At 39.2% G+C, this 17,512-nt stretch overlaps 1 protein-coding gene across 1 annotated transcript in view; it reads left to right on the top strand.

Moving 5' to 3' along the window:
• Positions 1–17,512, top strand: part of CUBN (cubilin (intrinsic factor-cobalamin receptor)) — a 148,794-nt gene extending 131,282 nt beyond the window's left edge. Inside the window, exons 60-67 of the mRNA XM_010576658.1 lie at positions 9,849–10,054; positions 10,920–11,082; positions 11,549–11,757; positions 13,051–13,198; positions 13,298–13,479; positions 14,595–14,760; positions 16,594–16,829; positions 17,216–17,512. Of these exons, the coding sequence (XP_010574960.1) occupies positions 9,849–10,054; positions 10,920–11,082; positions 11,549–11,757; positions 13,051–13,198; positions 13,298–13,479; positions 14,595–14,760; positions 16,594–16,829; positions 17,216–17,323 (1,418 nt within the window). The 3' untranslated portion in view covers positions 17,324–17,512. The remainder of the gene's footprint in view (positions 1–9,848; positions 10,055–10,919; positions 11,083–11,548; positions 11,758–13,050; positions 13,199–13,297; positions 13,480–14,594; positions 14,761–16,593; positions 16,830–17,215) is intronic.

Raw genomic sequence — 17,512 nt, 5'->3', positions numbered from 1 at the left:
GCTCACTTTTTTAAAAACTAAAGTGTTAAGACCAGTTAAGACTGGCGTTCCCCCCAGGTACCATTGTGCTGATCTCTACTGATTTTGTGGATCAGTCTGGTTAACTGGCCATAACATAAATGGGATCATAGTGAGAAGGCACTGGATGTTAAATGTTTTGATGGACACAAGAGTCAGGGGCAAAACTTGATTATTGCCTTAAAAAAAGGTTTAAGCCCAGTAGTCTATTTTTAAGCTCAAGGTGTAAAAGGAATTTTTTACCTTCTTGTAACATCTGAATTGTTTAGAAATGACAAGCAACAAATTATTACATGTAAATTGATTTCATGTCATTGCTACTAGTTTCCCGGGTAATTAACTCAATGGTTTTTGTGATCTAGAAAGAAGTAATTGTCTAGTCTACAAGGCTGGTACTCAGACAGTTCAGAATGAAAGGCCTTTGTGGCAGAACAAACATAGCCTTCTGCTGAGTCATTGAATCCCCTCCCAACCCCTAGCCAGGGACTTTCTCATTTGATACAGTCTGAGAAAGTATTTACAGATAAGGAAAATAACTGGTTCTACAGGCTTTGCCAAGAAAAACATTCCCACAGAACCTCATGGTCATCACTATTATTAACTCTTCCTTTGCTTCACTCTAAGTAATTGCTACAAGAATCTTTAAGACCACTTTTGTGGACTGTTATTTCAAGTAACATAATGTTTCTTCACATGCTGCTGTCTTGAAAGCATTAGGTATCTGTTGTCAGAGATCCCCCACAGCTGGGGTTCATGCTTCCAGGGTGAGATCATCAGGAACTCCCCAAGCTCTTGCTCTTCTTGTTGGCATATAGTCAATTTTTTTTAGCCACTGACTTTAGATTTATTTGTGCAACTTGCCAGAGATTCTGCTTAAGCACACAACAGAACACAAGCCAAGCTCTTCAAGTCAGTACCATGCCTGATAATTTCCTAGAGTGAGGAGAAGCCTTTTATGAATAAACTTTGACATCTATTAGGCTAAGTTTTGGAGGCACATTTCTGCAGGATCCCAAGGAAAGGGAGGTTGTCATGTTGCAGGAGTTACTGAGGAGCAATGGATTTGCAAGTTGGAAAAGATGGCCATGCAGAGATATGGGTTGTGTGACGAAGAGCCCATGGTGGTGAGATGCTTAATGGTAGGTCTTCTTTCTCCACTGTGGGAAGCAATCCACAAGGACTAAACCACATAGTCCTTAGGAAGGATCCTGACAGCCCCATGCTAGTACAAAATGGCCAAAAAGTAGAAAACTATGTTATAAAAGGAAAACATGAGTCACATTCCTATAAACGTTCCCAGTTTGACTTGTCTAAAAAATAGAGCCAGGAAAATCTGTGACACGTCTTTGTACTATGAGGTCTGAGATTCTGCTTCAAATGAAAGAGAATAAAACCATGAAGATCTAAAAGCCTGTTATTCTAAAAGGTGCTTTAGAGAAGCTCCCTCATGTCTGTCAAAAGATAAACCCCATGTGGTTTTGTAAGAGTCCAAATGCAATCAGATGACAATTAATAATGATAAATCTCTTATAAGGAAGATGGTATCTGTAGAGAAACAAGAAGCCTCATTCTCTGTTGGATGGCAATGAGCGCATTATTCTGTAGTTACCCTGGGGAAGCACAACTGATAACGTGATTATTGCTCTTTATTTAATGTTGTGAGTGACCCTGATTATGTATCTGAAAGAAGCAAGCAGAAACAGTACACTTGTTTGTAGCAAACTACACTATTTCTTTTCCTTGTAAGCTCTTACAATTTCTTTCCTGATCAGGCTTCTCTCAGGGGTACAGCCAAAATCCAACATTATCTATTCTTTCTCTCTTGTGAATTTTATTAGTAGGGAGTCCATCTGATAACCATTGTGGTGGAAGGAAAGAGAGAAGATGAAGTAGGAAACTCACAGAAGCCTAGCAAGACCGACAGTAACCAGGCATTCCAAGAGTTAAACCCTGAAATTTCTGTAGAAAAACATGCTCTGTTTTAATTAAAACAATTTGTTTGCATCACTGATCCTGCACCCACTAGAATATTGAACGTTCCCCCACTAGTCAGAAAAGGGAGACTAACAGGAAGTATGAAATAGTATTAATTTGGCAGCACAGCAACATCTCACCTTTTTTGTCAAATGTCTTTTCTTTCACCTTGCTACTCCACACGCTGTGCATTAGATTGTTAAGTGCACATTTCACAACCAGCATTCTTTGTCACAACCGACTCTGTGATATGGTGCATTTGAGGCAGGGGAACATATGGCCCTTGTTGGTGGAGTTTGGTGGGTTTATAATTTCACTATCTCTGCTGCTAAATTTGGCACTTACTGGCCTTATCTTTGGAATCACTGGATGTGCTCTCAGGCTGAGCTGGTGAACTGGGGTGACTGGAAGATCCCAGCCTCCTGCAAGTGTTAGATTTGTGGAAAGACAGACGACTCTTACTTTAGTAACCACTGACCTTTTTTCTGCCTTTGTTTTCAGTCTGTAAAATGAGATTATACCTCCCTTCCACAGTGAGCGTGTGTTCCTCTAGGCAATAATAAAAGGATGAGAAGAGATAAATCAATACCAGCTTAAGGCATTTGGTTACATGAGATCTCTGTGAAGGAACGAAAGCTAAGATCTCTCCCCAAAGAATAAGGTCTGCGTGTACTGAGCTTGTGACTCGGCCAAAGATCTCCTGATTATCTCTCCAGCTCTAAGGGGAGACCTGAGCTTTTCCACTGACCCTGGCTGGCAGGGACGGAGCCTGCACATACCTCTGCCATTCCTGCTGTAATAGCAGGCACTTTGTACTTGGTGATAAATGGAGCTTCTGCCTATTCCCATCCAGCAGTGGGGTGACCCTCTCACCCCAATTTGTGATCCCTCTGAGGCTTATGATACAAAGGCTGAGAAGATATATAAGGGTTTGGGGTTTTTTCTTGTTTTTAAAGAGTCAGCAACCCCTGTCGGGAGATGTAGCTGTGACCTTATTAACAGCACATCATTTCTCCTTGGCAGCTCTCTGTGCTCGCGTACATAGCTCCATTGTCTCAGTAATGAAAAACATATCACATTCTAAACCATTGGAGAAGGATCTAGGGGTTTTCTGAAAGGCAGGTCTGCTCATGGGGGCTGTCTGAGGAAGCCATATGAATTTACAAGAAGCAAAGTGTTACACATGGTTAGGTAAGTGGGTTGAGTCAGAAAGCTCTTCCTGAGCTGTCTTCACACAATACAGGCAAAACCGAAATGGAGTTGGGACACTGGGGAAGGTAGGATGGAGGAGGGCAGGAAGATTTCCTGCTTTTTCTCTACAGCTCTAAATGCTGCTTGACTTCAAGCTGTAGCCAGCTCTTTCCCCTCCCCTTTTTTATACTATCGCTTGTGAACATGCAGGAGAAATTCACATTTATACTTTGTTAAAGAGCAGTATGGTGTACTGCATTAATACCAATGTCATCCCTTGTTTGCATTACCTTGGGGTACCTTGGCCATGATTCCACTGTGCTAGGGACTGCATGGGCAGAATAAAGCAACAATCTGCTGTCACAAAGAGATTTTAGTTTAAACACAGGACAAGGAAAACCAGATGGATATAGACAGGCAAGAAGAATAGGGTGGCAACAATGAGAAAACTAATGTTGTAGGCTCTAAGGCAGAAGAAATGCCTCCAAAACCTTTGGCAACCATTAGGCTGTTGGAATGTGAAGTCCTCAAACACCCTGTCCTTTGCATTGTCCTGAGTTTTCCCAGTTTTTCCCTCAAGGATCCCTCTGTCCTTTTTATTTGAATGAACATTTCTATTGAATGAATATTAATCATTTTACACAGGAAAAAAAAATTAAGCGAGTAGAGTTTAGAAGAAAAATAGCTGGAAAAATGAATCTTCTGTGATATCCCAGAAAAATGCATTAATAGGTAATTGACATAAATAATCTAGTATGCATATAATAGAAATAGATGATAATCTATATGCTTTTCTTTCTGACAAAATTATCTGTAACTTACCTGATAAATCACTCGGAGGTATCTTGTCTTCCCTATTAGCTGGATATTGAATTACTTGTTTCCTGTTTGGAATACAGTACACTAAGTGTCTATCACTAATGGATTTACTGTTATGCTCTCCCCTAATGAAATTAAAGTGTACTATTAAAAAATGGATCCAGTAGAATTTTCACAGTATTTTTATGCTATTTTATTTTGTCAACAAAAAAATTTGCTTAACATAGTTCTAAGTCCACTTCTGCCCTGCAAACTGAAAACATGGCTCACTATTCAGTTTCTAGGTACAGATTTTCAGCAGTGCTCAGCATGTGCAGTTGCTGCAGAGCTTTTTGGGGTTGTTCAGAATTGCTGAACTCCCCCCACCCCCCCAGTTCTGAATGGGCAATATAAGGTGTAAAATATTGGTTTGGTTATTCTATTGCATATGTCAGGGTTAGGTGTTTCTTTGTGAGTCATTTCTAAAGTCTTACACCACCAGAAGTAATTCATTGCACTGATTTATGTAAATAATGTTAGCACCTGCTGTAGGTGGCACCAGGCACCTGTACTGACAACAGCAGTTATGGACTGTTAGGTGGGAAAGGACTCAGCACAGCTGAATCTCAGCCTTCCTGCAAATTTTTCTCCCCCCAACAAAAACAATTCTTAGAAGAACGTGTCCTTGACTGTGGCATGTGAATGCTGTTAGATCTTCTCATGCCTTTGGAAAAGCAGCAGTGCATGGCAGAGATATCACAGCCCATTAGGACAAGTTTCCAGGAGTGTATCTCAAGATACCCAACCTGGACTTAGAGCTTGGTACTGCAGAGGGTCTAACTGAGAAGCAAATTGCTTGAAACTCACAAGACTTCTTGCAAAAATTTCTTAGGGCTTTTGGTTCACACAATTTTTTACCAAATATATTACACGTTAATATTACACACTTCAGATTCATTACACTGTCATAGCTTAACTATGATTAGCTTAATCTATTAAAATAATGAATAAGTCATGGCTAATAATATCTTTTCTTGATCTTATTATAGTCTATGAAAATAAGAACATCTATAACAAGCTCAGAATATATGTTCATAAGTCGCAATTCCTGGACTGTTTCCAAATGTATTCTTGGGCTAAAAATTTTGGGCTTGAAATCTGACTAAATTTAGAAAGCACTTGCAGTGTTGAAATACATCTCTTCAATATCTCTGAAAAGAATACCACTTTTGAGCTAAGGGATAGTCTACAAATGCCTCTCAGAAATGTCAGTTATTTAATGTCTGTGACATTTCTTCTCCCAAAGCATAATAAATAGAAGTGGTTTGCATACTCGAACTGGATAGATAGGAAAAGAGGTAGACTTTTAAATATGAAATTTCTGACTGATCTGAAAAAATGAGGTGAAAAATAGTTTTCATACACAGCGATTAAACATTGTAGGTGACTAAACAGTTAAAAGCCAATGGGATATTCAGACTAAAGGCACTTCCCACAACTGTTGGCAAACTCTGCTGGCATGAGTTGTCTTAGCTTCACTAAAGTCAATGACTGCTTCAGCTGAAAATCTGTACTCCGGTGCATGCAAACAAAGGGTGAGGAGACATTTCTGATTCATATCGCAAGAGAGATCTGCAAAGGCCTGGGTGGCTGTGATGCCAACAAGTATGCTAATACAGTATTAGAAAGTATTAGAATGAGGCCAGACTGCATGTCTGCCCAGGCAAACATCGAGGAGATGGATAGGATGGTACATACATGACAGTTTTGCAGAACTAGGGCAGGCTTGGCAAAGAGTATGTCTGGACTGTCATATTTGGGATCAGCCAATAGTCTAAAAACTTAAGAATATGAACTTCATCTGACTGCATTTGTGAAATCCTGCTAAAGCAGGAGACTGGGGATTTGCAGTCCTAAATGTCACTGCTGGAACCATTGCCAGGCCATCAAACCAGTCAGAAACCCTTTCTGTGTAAAGACTAGGCTGAGGACTAAAAAGAGTCCTGTGCTTTCAGAAGTGTCCTCCTGAAACGTTGCAGGCACTGTGGTCAGGGCTGCCACTACTGCCAGGGTCCTGCTTCCACACAAAGTCTCAATGTCTGTACCGTGATTGCCAAACATGGGAACAGCTCAGCTCAGCTTGTGAAGGTTTACCAACCTTCAGTATCAGCCATGAGACAAAACGCGACAGTACAATTCCTCCCTCCAGCCCTATATCCTTCTGAGCCATGATCCAAACAAGCTATAAGCTAATAATTACAGCCACAATTAGTCCAGCCATTCCTCTGCACTGGAAATAAGACCCATCAGGAAAGAAGCATTAGTCTTGGCAGAGTTAATCCTTGCTTATTCTGATTTTTAGTTCAGATCAGAGAGTAGCTTAGAGTTCCCAGGCATGCTTCTAGGTGAGACCAAATGTGGTTCAGAAATCTGGAAGAGGATTTTCATTACTGTTCAGGCAGAACTAGAACAGTTCTTTGAACTTTGCTGCCTTCTGGTAGATGTTTGTTGTGCTCATTTAGTAAGGGAAGGGCAGCAAAATTAGATCATTGTGTTTTGAAATGTCATTGGTTTAGTTGTTTCTGATAGATGTAAAACTACTCAGTAGGCTCCTTTCACTGCATCCATACCCATATAAATGAATCTTACACCTGGCTGTGCTTCAAAGGCAGGCAGCTTCAAAGATTCGTCTTCATCTTCATACCCTATCTAGAGGATGTAACTCTTAACAGAGAAACATGTGCTTGCTCTCTGCTGTAATTATTTTTATTTGCCATAGGGGACCTGCAATTCTTTCTTTTCTGAATGGTCCTTCAGCCTTTTAGTTTCGTTAATGCTTCCCACCAAAAGCAATTAGTGATGACAGTGTGTGCCCTAGTTATTCTGATAATTTGTATTCTCTGGCAAGCTGTTTATGAGAGGCACAAGATTGCAGTCTGATTTATGATGACCTTATGATTTTTATTTTAAATAAGAAACCAGAGACTGAAAAACACAGTAAGCCATGTAGTCAGTCCATCTGCTCATATGCAAATTGTTCTATAAGGTACATTTCTTATTCTTTTTATCAAGTTTACCTTTTAATATCTAACAGTCTGTCCTACAAATTAACAGACATCTCAGTTCCGGATTTTGCCTAAATTTTGGCTACATTTTTTTCTGGCTGTGTTAGCCAGTGATGAGTACCATTCCATCAATGACCACCAGCAGGCCAGATGGCTACTATTTGGCCTTCTATTGAGAAATGGTGCTGGTTTTTAAAACAATGAGTTCTGTCCTGGCTAAAATGCAGTGCAATAGTTTTTCTCTTAGTGTGAGTTCCCTCCTGTTAAGCACTTGGTTCTTCATTTACTTGTGGGTGTTCCCTAGACCTACACAAGTTCACTATTCTGTAACTTCTAGTGGCTGCAATCAGATGATCAGTACTGAAAAGCACCAGGTTGGATAGATTTTTCAACAAGGGCTGCTCTTTATTTGACTTGATGCAGCGCTACTTGATATCTGGTTGGATTCCAGTATAGCCATAATGTACTGTCCTGTAAGCAGCTGACTCAACCCCAGCTGAGAGGGCTAAGCATTGTGAAAACTAATGATGAAACCTCATCTTTATTAACTGTAAATCATACTTTTAGCTATTTATCTCCCTTAGATGCTCTTATTGGCTATACTAGCTAGAATTAATTTTCTGATGATGAGGATTTGGCCTATTTCTCTCTCTGTCAGGTCCATTTTATGTGCTGTACAAACATAGCTTACCCACATCTGTATTTTTTGTCATCTGAGCTGTCTTTATAGCTGCACAGCTAGCAGTGAAGTGCACCATTGCAAAGGTCCAGACATTTGATATCCAAAAAAATGACAGTCCAACAGCACTGACAGCCTTTCTGTTGCATGGCTCTGTGGCAATTCCCTGACTCCTGTTGCAATGGTCTAACTGGCATCTCTGCAACTCTAACACTAAAAAGGGTGAAGGGGAGCTTTGTAAGGTGTCTGACCCGTATATCACTCCAGATTCAATATTGCAGGGCTGGATGGTTAGACTATGATCTATGCCTAATGATTATATGCTTAATGTTATGTTTAGTAGATGGTGTCCAAAATGCCGAGCAGGAAACAGCTCCAGCAAGATTGTTTCAGAGGGACTGAATAAATCATGCAGAAGGGTGAACCCAGAGAAAAATATAGCGAAACTGCACTCTTAGGGCCCAGGCACCCTCTTGTCTGACATTTCCCTCCTTCCTAGACTGTTTGTAAGAACGTGATTTATTGCTCGCATTTTCCCCACTGTTTGTTGTCGGCTTCTGCAGTGGCGTTCGAATGAATGCTAACACTTTTCCAAGTTTCCGACTTCATTAACAGCCCACGAAACTGGACTAGAATCTATTAATTCCTGACTTTTTCACTTTGTAATAAGTTTCTTCTGTTCGTTTTTAGCTATAGCAAAAGCTTAAATCTCATGTTGTTAAGATTTTGGTTTTAAGCAAACTTCTTTTTAGGGTGGGGTTTTTCCGGCTTTGGTTAGTAGAGCAGGATGACATTTAGCCTTAGTCACTCTGGTTTAACCATTACAGTCTTGCAAGACAGGGTTCTCTCCAGTCCTGCATTACTGATGCAATCCTGATACTTGGATGCTGATTTTTCACCAGAGTGATCTTTTGTGATACTGTAGCTCAAGTAGGGTGCAGTTTTATATGCCCAGAAATATATCAGTGTGTCAAGGTTAAGTCACTGTAAGTCAGCCAGACAGGCATATTTTACACATGCAGATGAAGCTCTGAAACTCCATTCACGTTGCTTAGCCACAGCTGTAGCTTCGTTTATTATCTAATTCTCCTAAAATGATACACTGTGGGAGACAACAGGCTCCCTGCAGTTACCACTTTGCTCTGTGCAGTTTACAAAAACTTTTTCTCAGACTCAAAAGCAAGAGTATGAACCATACTTAATTTGAATTCCTGAGTTAAATAAATGGCCAGGAGACCTCACAGAGACTGGGGAAGGAAGCATAAAGTAAATAAATTGTTCAGATTTACTAGCCCAGTCCAACCTCTGGAAATCAAACTACAGGGGAAAAAAAAAAAAAAAAAGTAAAAAACCAATCCCTTCAGATGGTCTGTATTTTTTGCTTGTTTGTAATTAGATGCAATAAAAGGGTTCTGATCTTCTAATAACTGCTTTTGTCCAAAAGTAATTTCTTTCAATGTGACTGAAAACATTACAGGGTTCGAAATTTCACAGCATGTAAGTACAGTAAGGGACTTAGCTCTGTCTGGAGACCCAAATGAAAAGCAGCCTGCTTTTCAGAGAGGTTTTAAGTTCCCACCAAGCAAAACGCTTCCAGGAGTAAGTCCCTTCTAGCTAGATTCCTGAATATGAGTCTGGGTCCCAGCATCAGGCTGCCAAAGTCAATCCCCCAGAACGAGGTCATATTGCCAAAATGAGCAACTTAATTTTTAACCAGATTTTCAAAGTTAACAACCCAGTGCCCCCTACTGTCCAAATATTCTTACCAGCAGGTAAGAATTACATTAAAAGGCCTTCTAACCACCATTCTTCTATTTAATTTCTGTCCCCTGTCTTCTTACAGTCCCTTTTAAAAAATCTGTTGCTATATTTTCAAAATGGATACTCATTTTACATTCAAGAGAAGACATGAGCCTTTCTTAATTCACTCTACTAAATCTAATTGTGATTTGTATCTATCTAACGCTATTTGTGTTGAAAGCCTTTTAATCATTCAGATATTCCTTGTGAGACAGGACAGTAAAATTCTGTAGCACAGAAAAAAGCTGCTGGCTTGCATTAAAGAGTTGAAGATTAAATAAATGCCAGGAATTGCTTTTGAAAAGTTTCTGCTTCTTCAACAGGACCTCAGAACGGCTGTGGTGGTTACTTGACAAATTCAGCTTATACATTTGGCTCTCCAGTCTCCAATGTGACCAGAAGATATGAGAAAAATCTGGACTGTGTATGGATCATAACTGCACCTGTAAACAAACTGGTCAACCTCACCTTCAATTCATTCATGCTTGAAGCACAGTCTGCTCAGACTTGCCGATACGATTACGTCAAAGTAAGATAGCTGTGTATTTTAACAAGAAAATATCAGTCAGATACAATCCACTATCATCTCCATGAGGCTAAAACTTAATTAATAGAAAATGGTCTTATGAAGAAATTGAATTGCTTAATATAATTAAAACTTTTTTCATTGGGTTAGATTACTACTCCAGATGACATCCTGCCTTTTTGGAAACCAGTAATAGTTTTAACATTGTTATGGGGACACACTTTTGGTCTTAGACTGCCTATATAAAAGAGTATTTATTTCACAGAATAGAAACAAAACAAAACTCAAGCACTTCGAAAGTAAACTTGCAGATTCATTATCATACACAATTACTTGAAAAGACTTTAATTTACAAAATTTTGAATAAATAAGTCTTGATGCTCAATGCGCATCTGTGAAAGCTATTTTCTTGGAGAAGAGCATACGAAACGTAGGCTAGCAGAATGCTGCTAAACAAGATCCACCAAGAACTGTTATAGATCCTGTTGAGCATTAGAGATGCTCAGTGAAACTAGGAATTAATTTTACATTTTGCTGAATAAAATGAACCTTTTTCACTGAAAAGCGCTTTGAGATTACATATAAAAAAAGAAACCAGAATGCCAAATTAAAATAGAATAAATTTTTTATAGATTTGCTAAGACGGGACCAGAATGCTCCATAATGAGATTTACACTGTCCAACAGAATTAGTTAATATGGCAGTGAATAATTATAGTCATCAAGAACATCCTGTTAAAGCACAAGAGCACATACTGTGCTTTCAAGTAAAAGAAATTGTAATGTCGGGAGGGGTCAGAGAATTTTATTCTATTTATTTGTTTGTTGCACCTGAACTATTAGTGGCTTATATACATTTCTTCTTCCAGCTTTACGATGGCAATAATGAAAATGCCAATTTAGCTGGCACGTTCTGTGGATCTACAGTGCCAGCTCCTTTTCTTTCTACCCATAATTCCTTGACTGTGAAATTTATCACAGACAATTCTGTGGAAAGGGAGGGTTTCAATGCTACCTACACCACAGTGGATCGTAAGTATACATATATATGTATCCATGTACATTGTTGTGACTCTTTTGTGGAAATACATGTTTAAATAATAAATCATCAAATTTTGTTCTAGATATAGGGGTCAGGAAGGGGCAAAGAGTCCTTAGCACAGCATCTATAACCAAGCTAAAAGCAGCACTGCTAGACTCTAGTGCAATTCTCTTTGGTCTTGGCTGGTTGTGGGATGGCTGTCAGTCTGGAGTGCAAAACAGGAACATTCACAGATTGTTAACAAATACGCTGATATTATAGGGAACAAACATTTATTGGAGTTTTATAACATACATTGACACAGCATTAGCATGTGTTTTACTTAAGATTTTTTTCTTCTAGAGATTGACAGGTAAATACAAAAGTATATTGTCCAGTGTAATTTTGCTCAATAAATATTCTTTGCCAGTTGGAAAGGTTTCCACTCTATGATGCATTTATTACTGTTTTACACAGGACCGTGTGGAGGAATATATAATGCAACTCCTACATCCCTGACTGCAACATCTCCTAACTTCCCAAATGAATATCCACCATTTACTCTCTGTACTTGGGTCATTGATGCCCCCCCACATCAGCAAGTCAGGGTGGTGGTTGAGGCCTTCCACCTCCATTCTGACCAGGACTGTTCTCAGAACTACCTAGAGCTCCAGGATTCACCAACAGTAAGAAATTTACAGATGATACCATTCCCCATTCACATTCACTTCCCTTCACTCTTTGTAAAGAGAGAAAAAACTCACCATTTGGTAATAGATTTATTGATGATTCTATGTGAGGGCCATATCCAAAGCATTATGCACTGTGCCCCGCTTAAGGTGTGTTAACTAATTGGTACACAGACCTCATGGAAGCACGCTATACACACATTGAATTAGACCTGGTAAGTGTTACACAATTTTTCACAGTTGCACCAAGTAACAGAGCTGCCAAACTTAAAACCCAGAAAATACTGCCCAACAGTATGTTTTCATAACTAATTGTACTTCCTCCCATCCAGGAACCGTAATAAAAATGAATATTCATGCCAAGAAGAGGGTTTGTAAAAAGAACCAGAAAAAAAAAATCTTGTTTATGTCCCTTGTTTTATATTATTCTAAACCTTCTTTCATTGTTTCTTATATTGGCATGAAAATACCTGTTACATTTGGTTTGTTTCTTACAATAATTGAGGGGAGATATAATAAACAATACATAACAAATAAAATGTTGAGACATTATTAAGTGATTCTCATGAGAACTTTAAAATGCATTGCATAACTGGTATAGAAAGTGTTGAAAGATTTATTGTCCTCGTTTCGGCTGGGATAAAGTTAATTTTCTTCCTAGTAGCTAGTATAGAGTTATGTTTTGGATTCAGTATGAGAAGAATGTTTATTGATAACACACTGATGTTTTCAGTTGTTGCTAAGTAGTGTTTAGACTAAGAAGTCACCAATTTTTCAGCTTCTCATGCCTAGCCAGCGAGAAGGCTGGAGGGGCACAAGAAGTTGGCAGGAGACACAGCCAGGGCAGCTGACCCAAAGTGGCCAAAGGGGTATTCCATACCATGGGATGTCATGCCCAGTATATAAACCGGGGGGAGTTCGCTTGGGGGGATTGCTGCTCAGAAACTAACTAGGCATCAGTTGGCAAGTGGTGAGCAATTGCATTGTGCATCACTTGTTTTGTATATTCCAATCCTTTTATTAGTACTGTCATTTTATTATTGTTATTATTATCATTATTAATTTCTTCCTTTCTGTTCTACTAAACTGTTCTTATCTCAATCCATGAGTTTTACCTTTTTCCTTCCGGTTCTCTCCCCCATCCCACTGGATGGGGGGGAAGTAAGTGAGCGGCTGCGTGGTGCTTAGTTGCTGGCTGGGGTTAAACCACAACATTTATTCACCTCAAGTTCAGTAAGTAGAAAACCGAATTATATCATTAAGTAACTTGTGACATGTATTGAATTCCAGCACAGCCAAGGATCGGTCCATAGATTCTGTGGCACTGAAACTTTTCCAGTCCCTGAATTTTATTCTTACGATCGCACAGCCATCGTGACTTTCAAATCAGATGAATATATGATTAATAACGGAGTCAGATTTACCTATCAAGCTACAGGTAAACTTGAAGAAATGTCTAAAAAAATCTACCTACCATTCTCTTTGTTTATTGCATACAGTGAGAAGCAATTACATGTTTCTGGTTTTCTGTCTCAAGGTTGCAGCAGAGAGTATAACCAGCCATTTGGTTACCTGAAGAGCCCTGGCTGGCCTGGTCATCACCCCAATAATATGGACTGTTCTATCATTCTACGAGCTCCCATGAATCACACGATTTCTCTCTTTTTCCATGCTTTCAGCTTGGAAGACAGCATCCAGTGTTCACGTGATTTCCTAGAGGTATCAAGCAAGTATACATATTTTGTGGGCCTGTGTCAAAATCTGCTGAATTCAAAGGATTTTAATAAGCTTGGGTCAAGCCTGAGCTGAGCTGACATTAGGGACCAATTTATTGCTACAGTTTTATGGTGAAAGGTACTCAGATGTGACAGTAAGAGGTTAAACAATACACACTATAGTAGTTCCAAACCCAATGAATAAATAGTTTCATTATCAGCTAACTCATCTTTACCCAGCTCTTGTTGCTGTTACCCAGTTAACAGAGCAAGCCGGGATTGCTTTCATCCAATATTAACATCTGTGCGTGAACAGAAAGCCATGAATATAAGTGCTTTCGTTCCAGCAGTAGATTCCATCTGCTTGATATTTTTCTTAAAATTTTTTTTTTCAAAATACATTTTTTATTAAAAAAAAAAAAAAAGGAGCTCTAGTAACAAGTGTAGGACACTTGCAAAGGTACTTTGTGTCAATAAAAAGCATATCCTCCTACACAATCCCCACTCTGGCCTTTCATGCTTGTTGAAGGTTTCCCTATTCACTGGTCAGATGACAAAAATCAGATGTCTGTGAAAGCATCGTTATTTAGTTCTCCTTTCATATCCTCTTTACTGTCTCAAGAAATGGACCTAAGCACCAGCATTATTGGAGCTCAGACAAAAATCAGATTAAACCTGAACTATGTAATATGATCTGTGTCTTAACGTGACCAGGGAAAAGAGTGGTCTGCAGGGTAAAGAATTAATCTTTTTATCTGGAATATTAACATTTCTCTTGAAAAGTAAAACATGGGCTTGAATTTTAAAAGCACGTCTTAGCTACTAGTCAAGTAATTTTTTCAGTCAGGAGATGTACCACTCCATAAAATTTAGCTACCTGTTTCTGATGATACTTGTTCTGTGCAATTACTTACAAACCTCAGACAGACTGGTTAATGATCTCTTTTTCCTTCTATACAAGAATATATAGTAGGAAAAATAACAGTATTAAAATGACAATTATGGTATGCATGCAAGTCACTACATAGTTTGTGCTGTGCTTATATCACTGCATAATTGTATTGGTGTATAACTGGCATAGGGATTTAAAATTGACAATGTTCTTTGTGTCCCTTGAAGGTCAGAAATGGGAGTGATGTGCAGTCACCACTACTTGGCAGGTTCTGTGGCAACACTGTGCCCAGTCCCATCTTCCCCCAAAATCATGTTGTCTACATTCATTTCAAGAGTGATTTTTCAGGGGCTCATGATGGATATGAAATTACATGGACTTCATCCTCAACGGGTAAGGCTGTAATTACAAAGTAATTCCACTTAGCAATTGTCCATAGAGGGAAAATACAGAAATGTGGAATTCAGCCTGCTCAGTTTGGGCCCTGCTTCATCAACACTTAAGCTGTTGTCCACACTATTCAGTGACTGGAGAGAGGTAGTTTTTCCTCAGGACCAGTGGGGCAAGATCCATTCTATGTGATGGAAGCAGTTCCCTCTCTCTAATAGTGACTTTCGCAACCTCAGATGATGTAGTCTGCTTAAGATGAAGATCTACCTCTTTCACTGAGAGGTCAAAAAAATATCAGGAACATCTATCTTGGGATCCACATAGTGGTGGTAGTGACCCAGCCTACTCCATTAAAAGTCCAATTGTGACATGGCCTAGGATCTAGGCACTGCTAAGCCTGAAAAGGACTGAAATTTGCCCCAAGAAAATAACCTAAATATAATGCTGTGTAGTGACTATATCATAGACATTCATAAATGGCTTATGAAATGGCAGTGAATAGCTGGGTAGTAGTTTCTTCGTGACACTAAGTTACTGGAGGTAGGAAAGCTCGTGGCCAGCTGAAAAGCACTGCAGAATAACCTTACAGCATTGAGTGGCTTGGTCATGAAAAGGCAGATAAAGTTCAGTATAGGAAAGTGTTGATGAAGAACATGGGCAAAAAAAGACAATCTTAACTTTACTTACAAAAATATGGGCTCTGAGTTGACTTTTAGTACTCAGCAACAAGATCTTGGGCGTAAAATAGTTCCATGAAAACAAGAGGTCACTGCTCACTAATAGTCAAGTAGGCCAGCACAGTGCTAGGAATTGCTGGGAAAGGAAGAGAGAACAAATGGACAGCCACTGTATAAATCCAAAGTTCACACACAAATTGAATGATGTGCACAGTTCTGGTCTCCTCCTCTTATCAAGAATCCAGTATAACTAAGGGCTCAACATAAAAAATGGCTTCTGTATGAGGAGTGCTGAGACTTTTTAATCTGGTTAAGAAACTACTGAGGTCTATAAAATTGAGTGATATCTGATGATAGTCATCAACTGTTCATTGACTTTTTCCATAGAAGAACTAGAGGCCATCAGATAAAGCCAGGAGGTGATAGGTTCAAAACAAACCAAACAAACCAGTTCTTCACATAGTATGCAGTTAAGCTGTGGAACTCCATCCCATAGAATGCTGCAATTTGCATGGATACAAGGGCTACCTGAACAAGTTAATGGAAGACATCTGATAAATACTATTAAATACAAAGATGGCATCTCTGTGAGCTGTGAGCTGAAACTTCTTGGAGACTGTGAGAATAATCTGGGGCATGATCTGCACATGCTTACTCTTACTCTATAAACTTGCATTTCTCCCAGGACATCTGCAGATTCTGCCCACAGTTGGAGATTGAATTTTGGTATAAATGGCCTTTAGTTTATTTAAGATGACTATTTTCTCTGAGTTGTTCTCTGTATTTTTCTATCACATGAGGATTCACTACTTTTCATTCCAAAGAACACCCAAAGAGTATTTGTCTCTAGTTGAGTAGTTGGAAACTGAACTGACCAAGGCACAGGCTTAAGACTTTGGTTCCTGTTTCAAAGAGGTTTGGGGTTTTGGTTTTTATTTTTAATATCCAGTGATGGTCTAATGCCCATTGCATATTCTTCTCAGGCTGCTGAAGCTAGAGCCTCAATTTTGTCTCTTATTGGAATAATACCCTTATCCACATTCATTGTTCCAGCTCCCAGTGTCTCTCTGTTTTTCAGTGCTACTGTACTAATGTACTACACCGTGCAGTATCTTGTGAAACTAAGCCTTCTAAGCTAATTAACAGTGTCTGTTTCCAGGATGCGGAGGAACATTATACGGCATCACTGGCTCTTTTGCTAGTCCCAGCTACCCAGCAACTTACCACAACAACACTGATTGTGAGTGGGCCATTACTGCACCCAAGGGACGAATTGTCACAGTGAACTTTGATTTCATCAGCATCGATGACCCAGGGGATTGCAGTAGCAACTATCTGATCCTTTACAATGGGCCAGATGCCAGCTATCCCCCAGCCGGGCCGTACTGTGGGATGGTATGTATTGCCTACTGTCTTTGATCCTGTAAGTGGTTAAAATGAATCTTTACTATTTCATATTCAAGACTGTTTCCCCAATTCTGGCATGAATTCCACATAGATGAGTGGAAGTGAAGGCATGAGGGGTGTGTGGCACCTTAGGAGCCTTCCAATGCAGACCTTACAGTGACATCTAGTGGGAGGTATTAAGATATATTGCTTTGTATTTGTGATTTAAATATTTGTAATACCCTGAGGGAGAAATGCAACAGCAGTATCTAGCACAGACCTGAGGTCACTTCCAACCTATGATCCAATTTGTGCCTCAGTTTTAACTCTCCGACTGGCTTTTCCAAAGGATCTTGATGTTCTATAAAGCTCATTTTTCTTGTCTTTAATTTTAGGATACAAACATCGCTCCATTTACTGCTACATCTCATCAAGTCTATATAAAATTTCATGCTGAATATGTGACTTTACCATCAGGATTCCAGTTAAGCTGGACGAGCTAGAACACTGTTTATGAGAAATATATCACTGTCCCTTGCTATACTGAAGAGACATTAGATCATGAAGTAAGTTTGAAATCCGGTTATAATTGCAGCTGAAGTAAGGCCTTTTAAAAATTACTGTAAGTGTAACTGTTATGAATTTAGATTTCTGTCAAAAAATGTGATCTCTCACTGTACTGAAAATAAACT

This window comes from Haliaeetus leucocephalus, unplaced genomic scaffold (assembly GCF_000737465.1).
Source record: "Haliaeetus leucocephalus isolate CR32 unplaced genomic scaffold, Haliaeetus_leucocephalus-4.0 Scaffold0, whole genome shotgun sequence".
Taxonomy (NCBI): Eukaryota; Metazoa; Chordata; class Aves; order Accipitriformes; family Accipitridae; genus Haliaeetus; species Haliaeetus leucocephalus.
The sequence above is the reverse complement of the archived record's forward strand: the minus strand, read 5'-3'. Positions and strand labels throughout refer to the sequence as shown.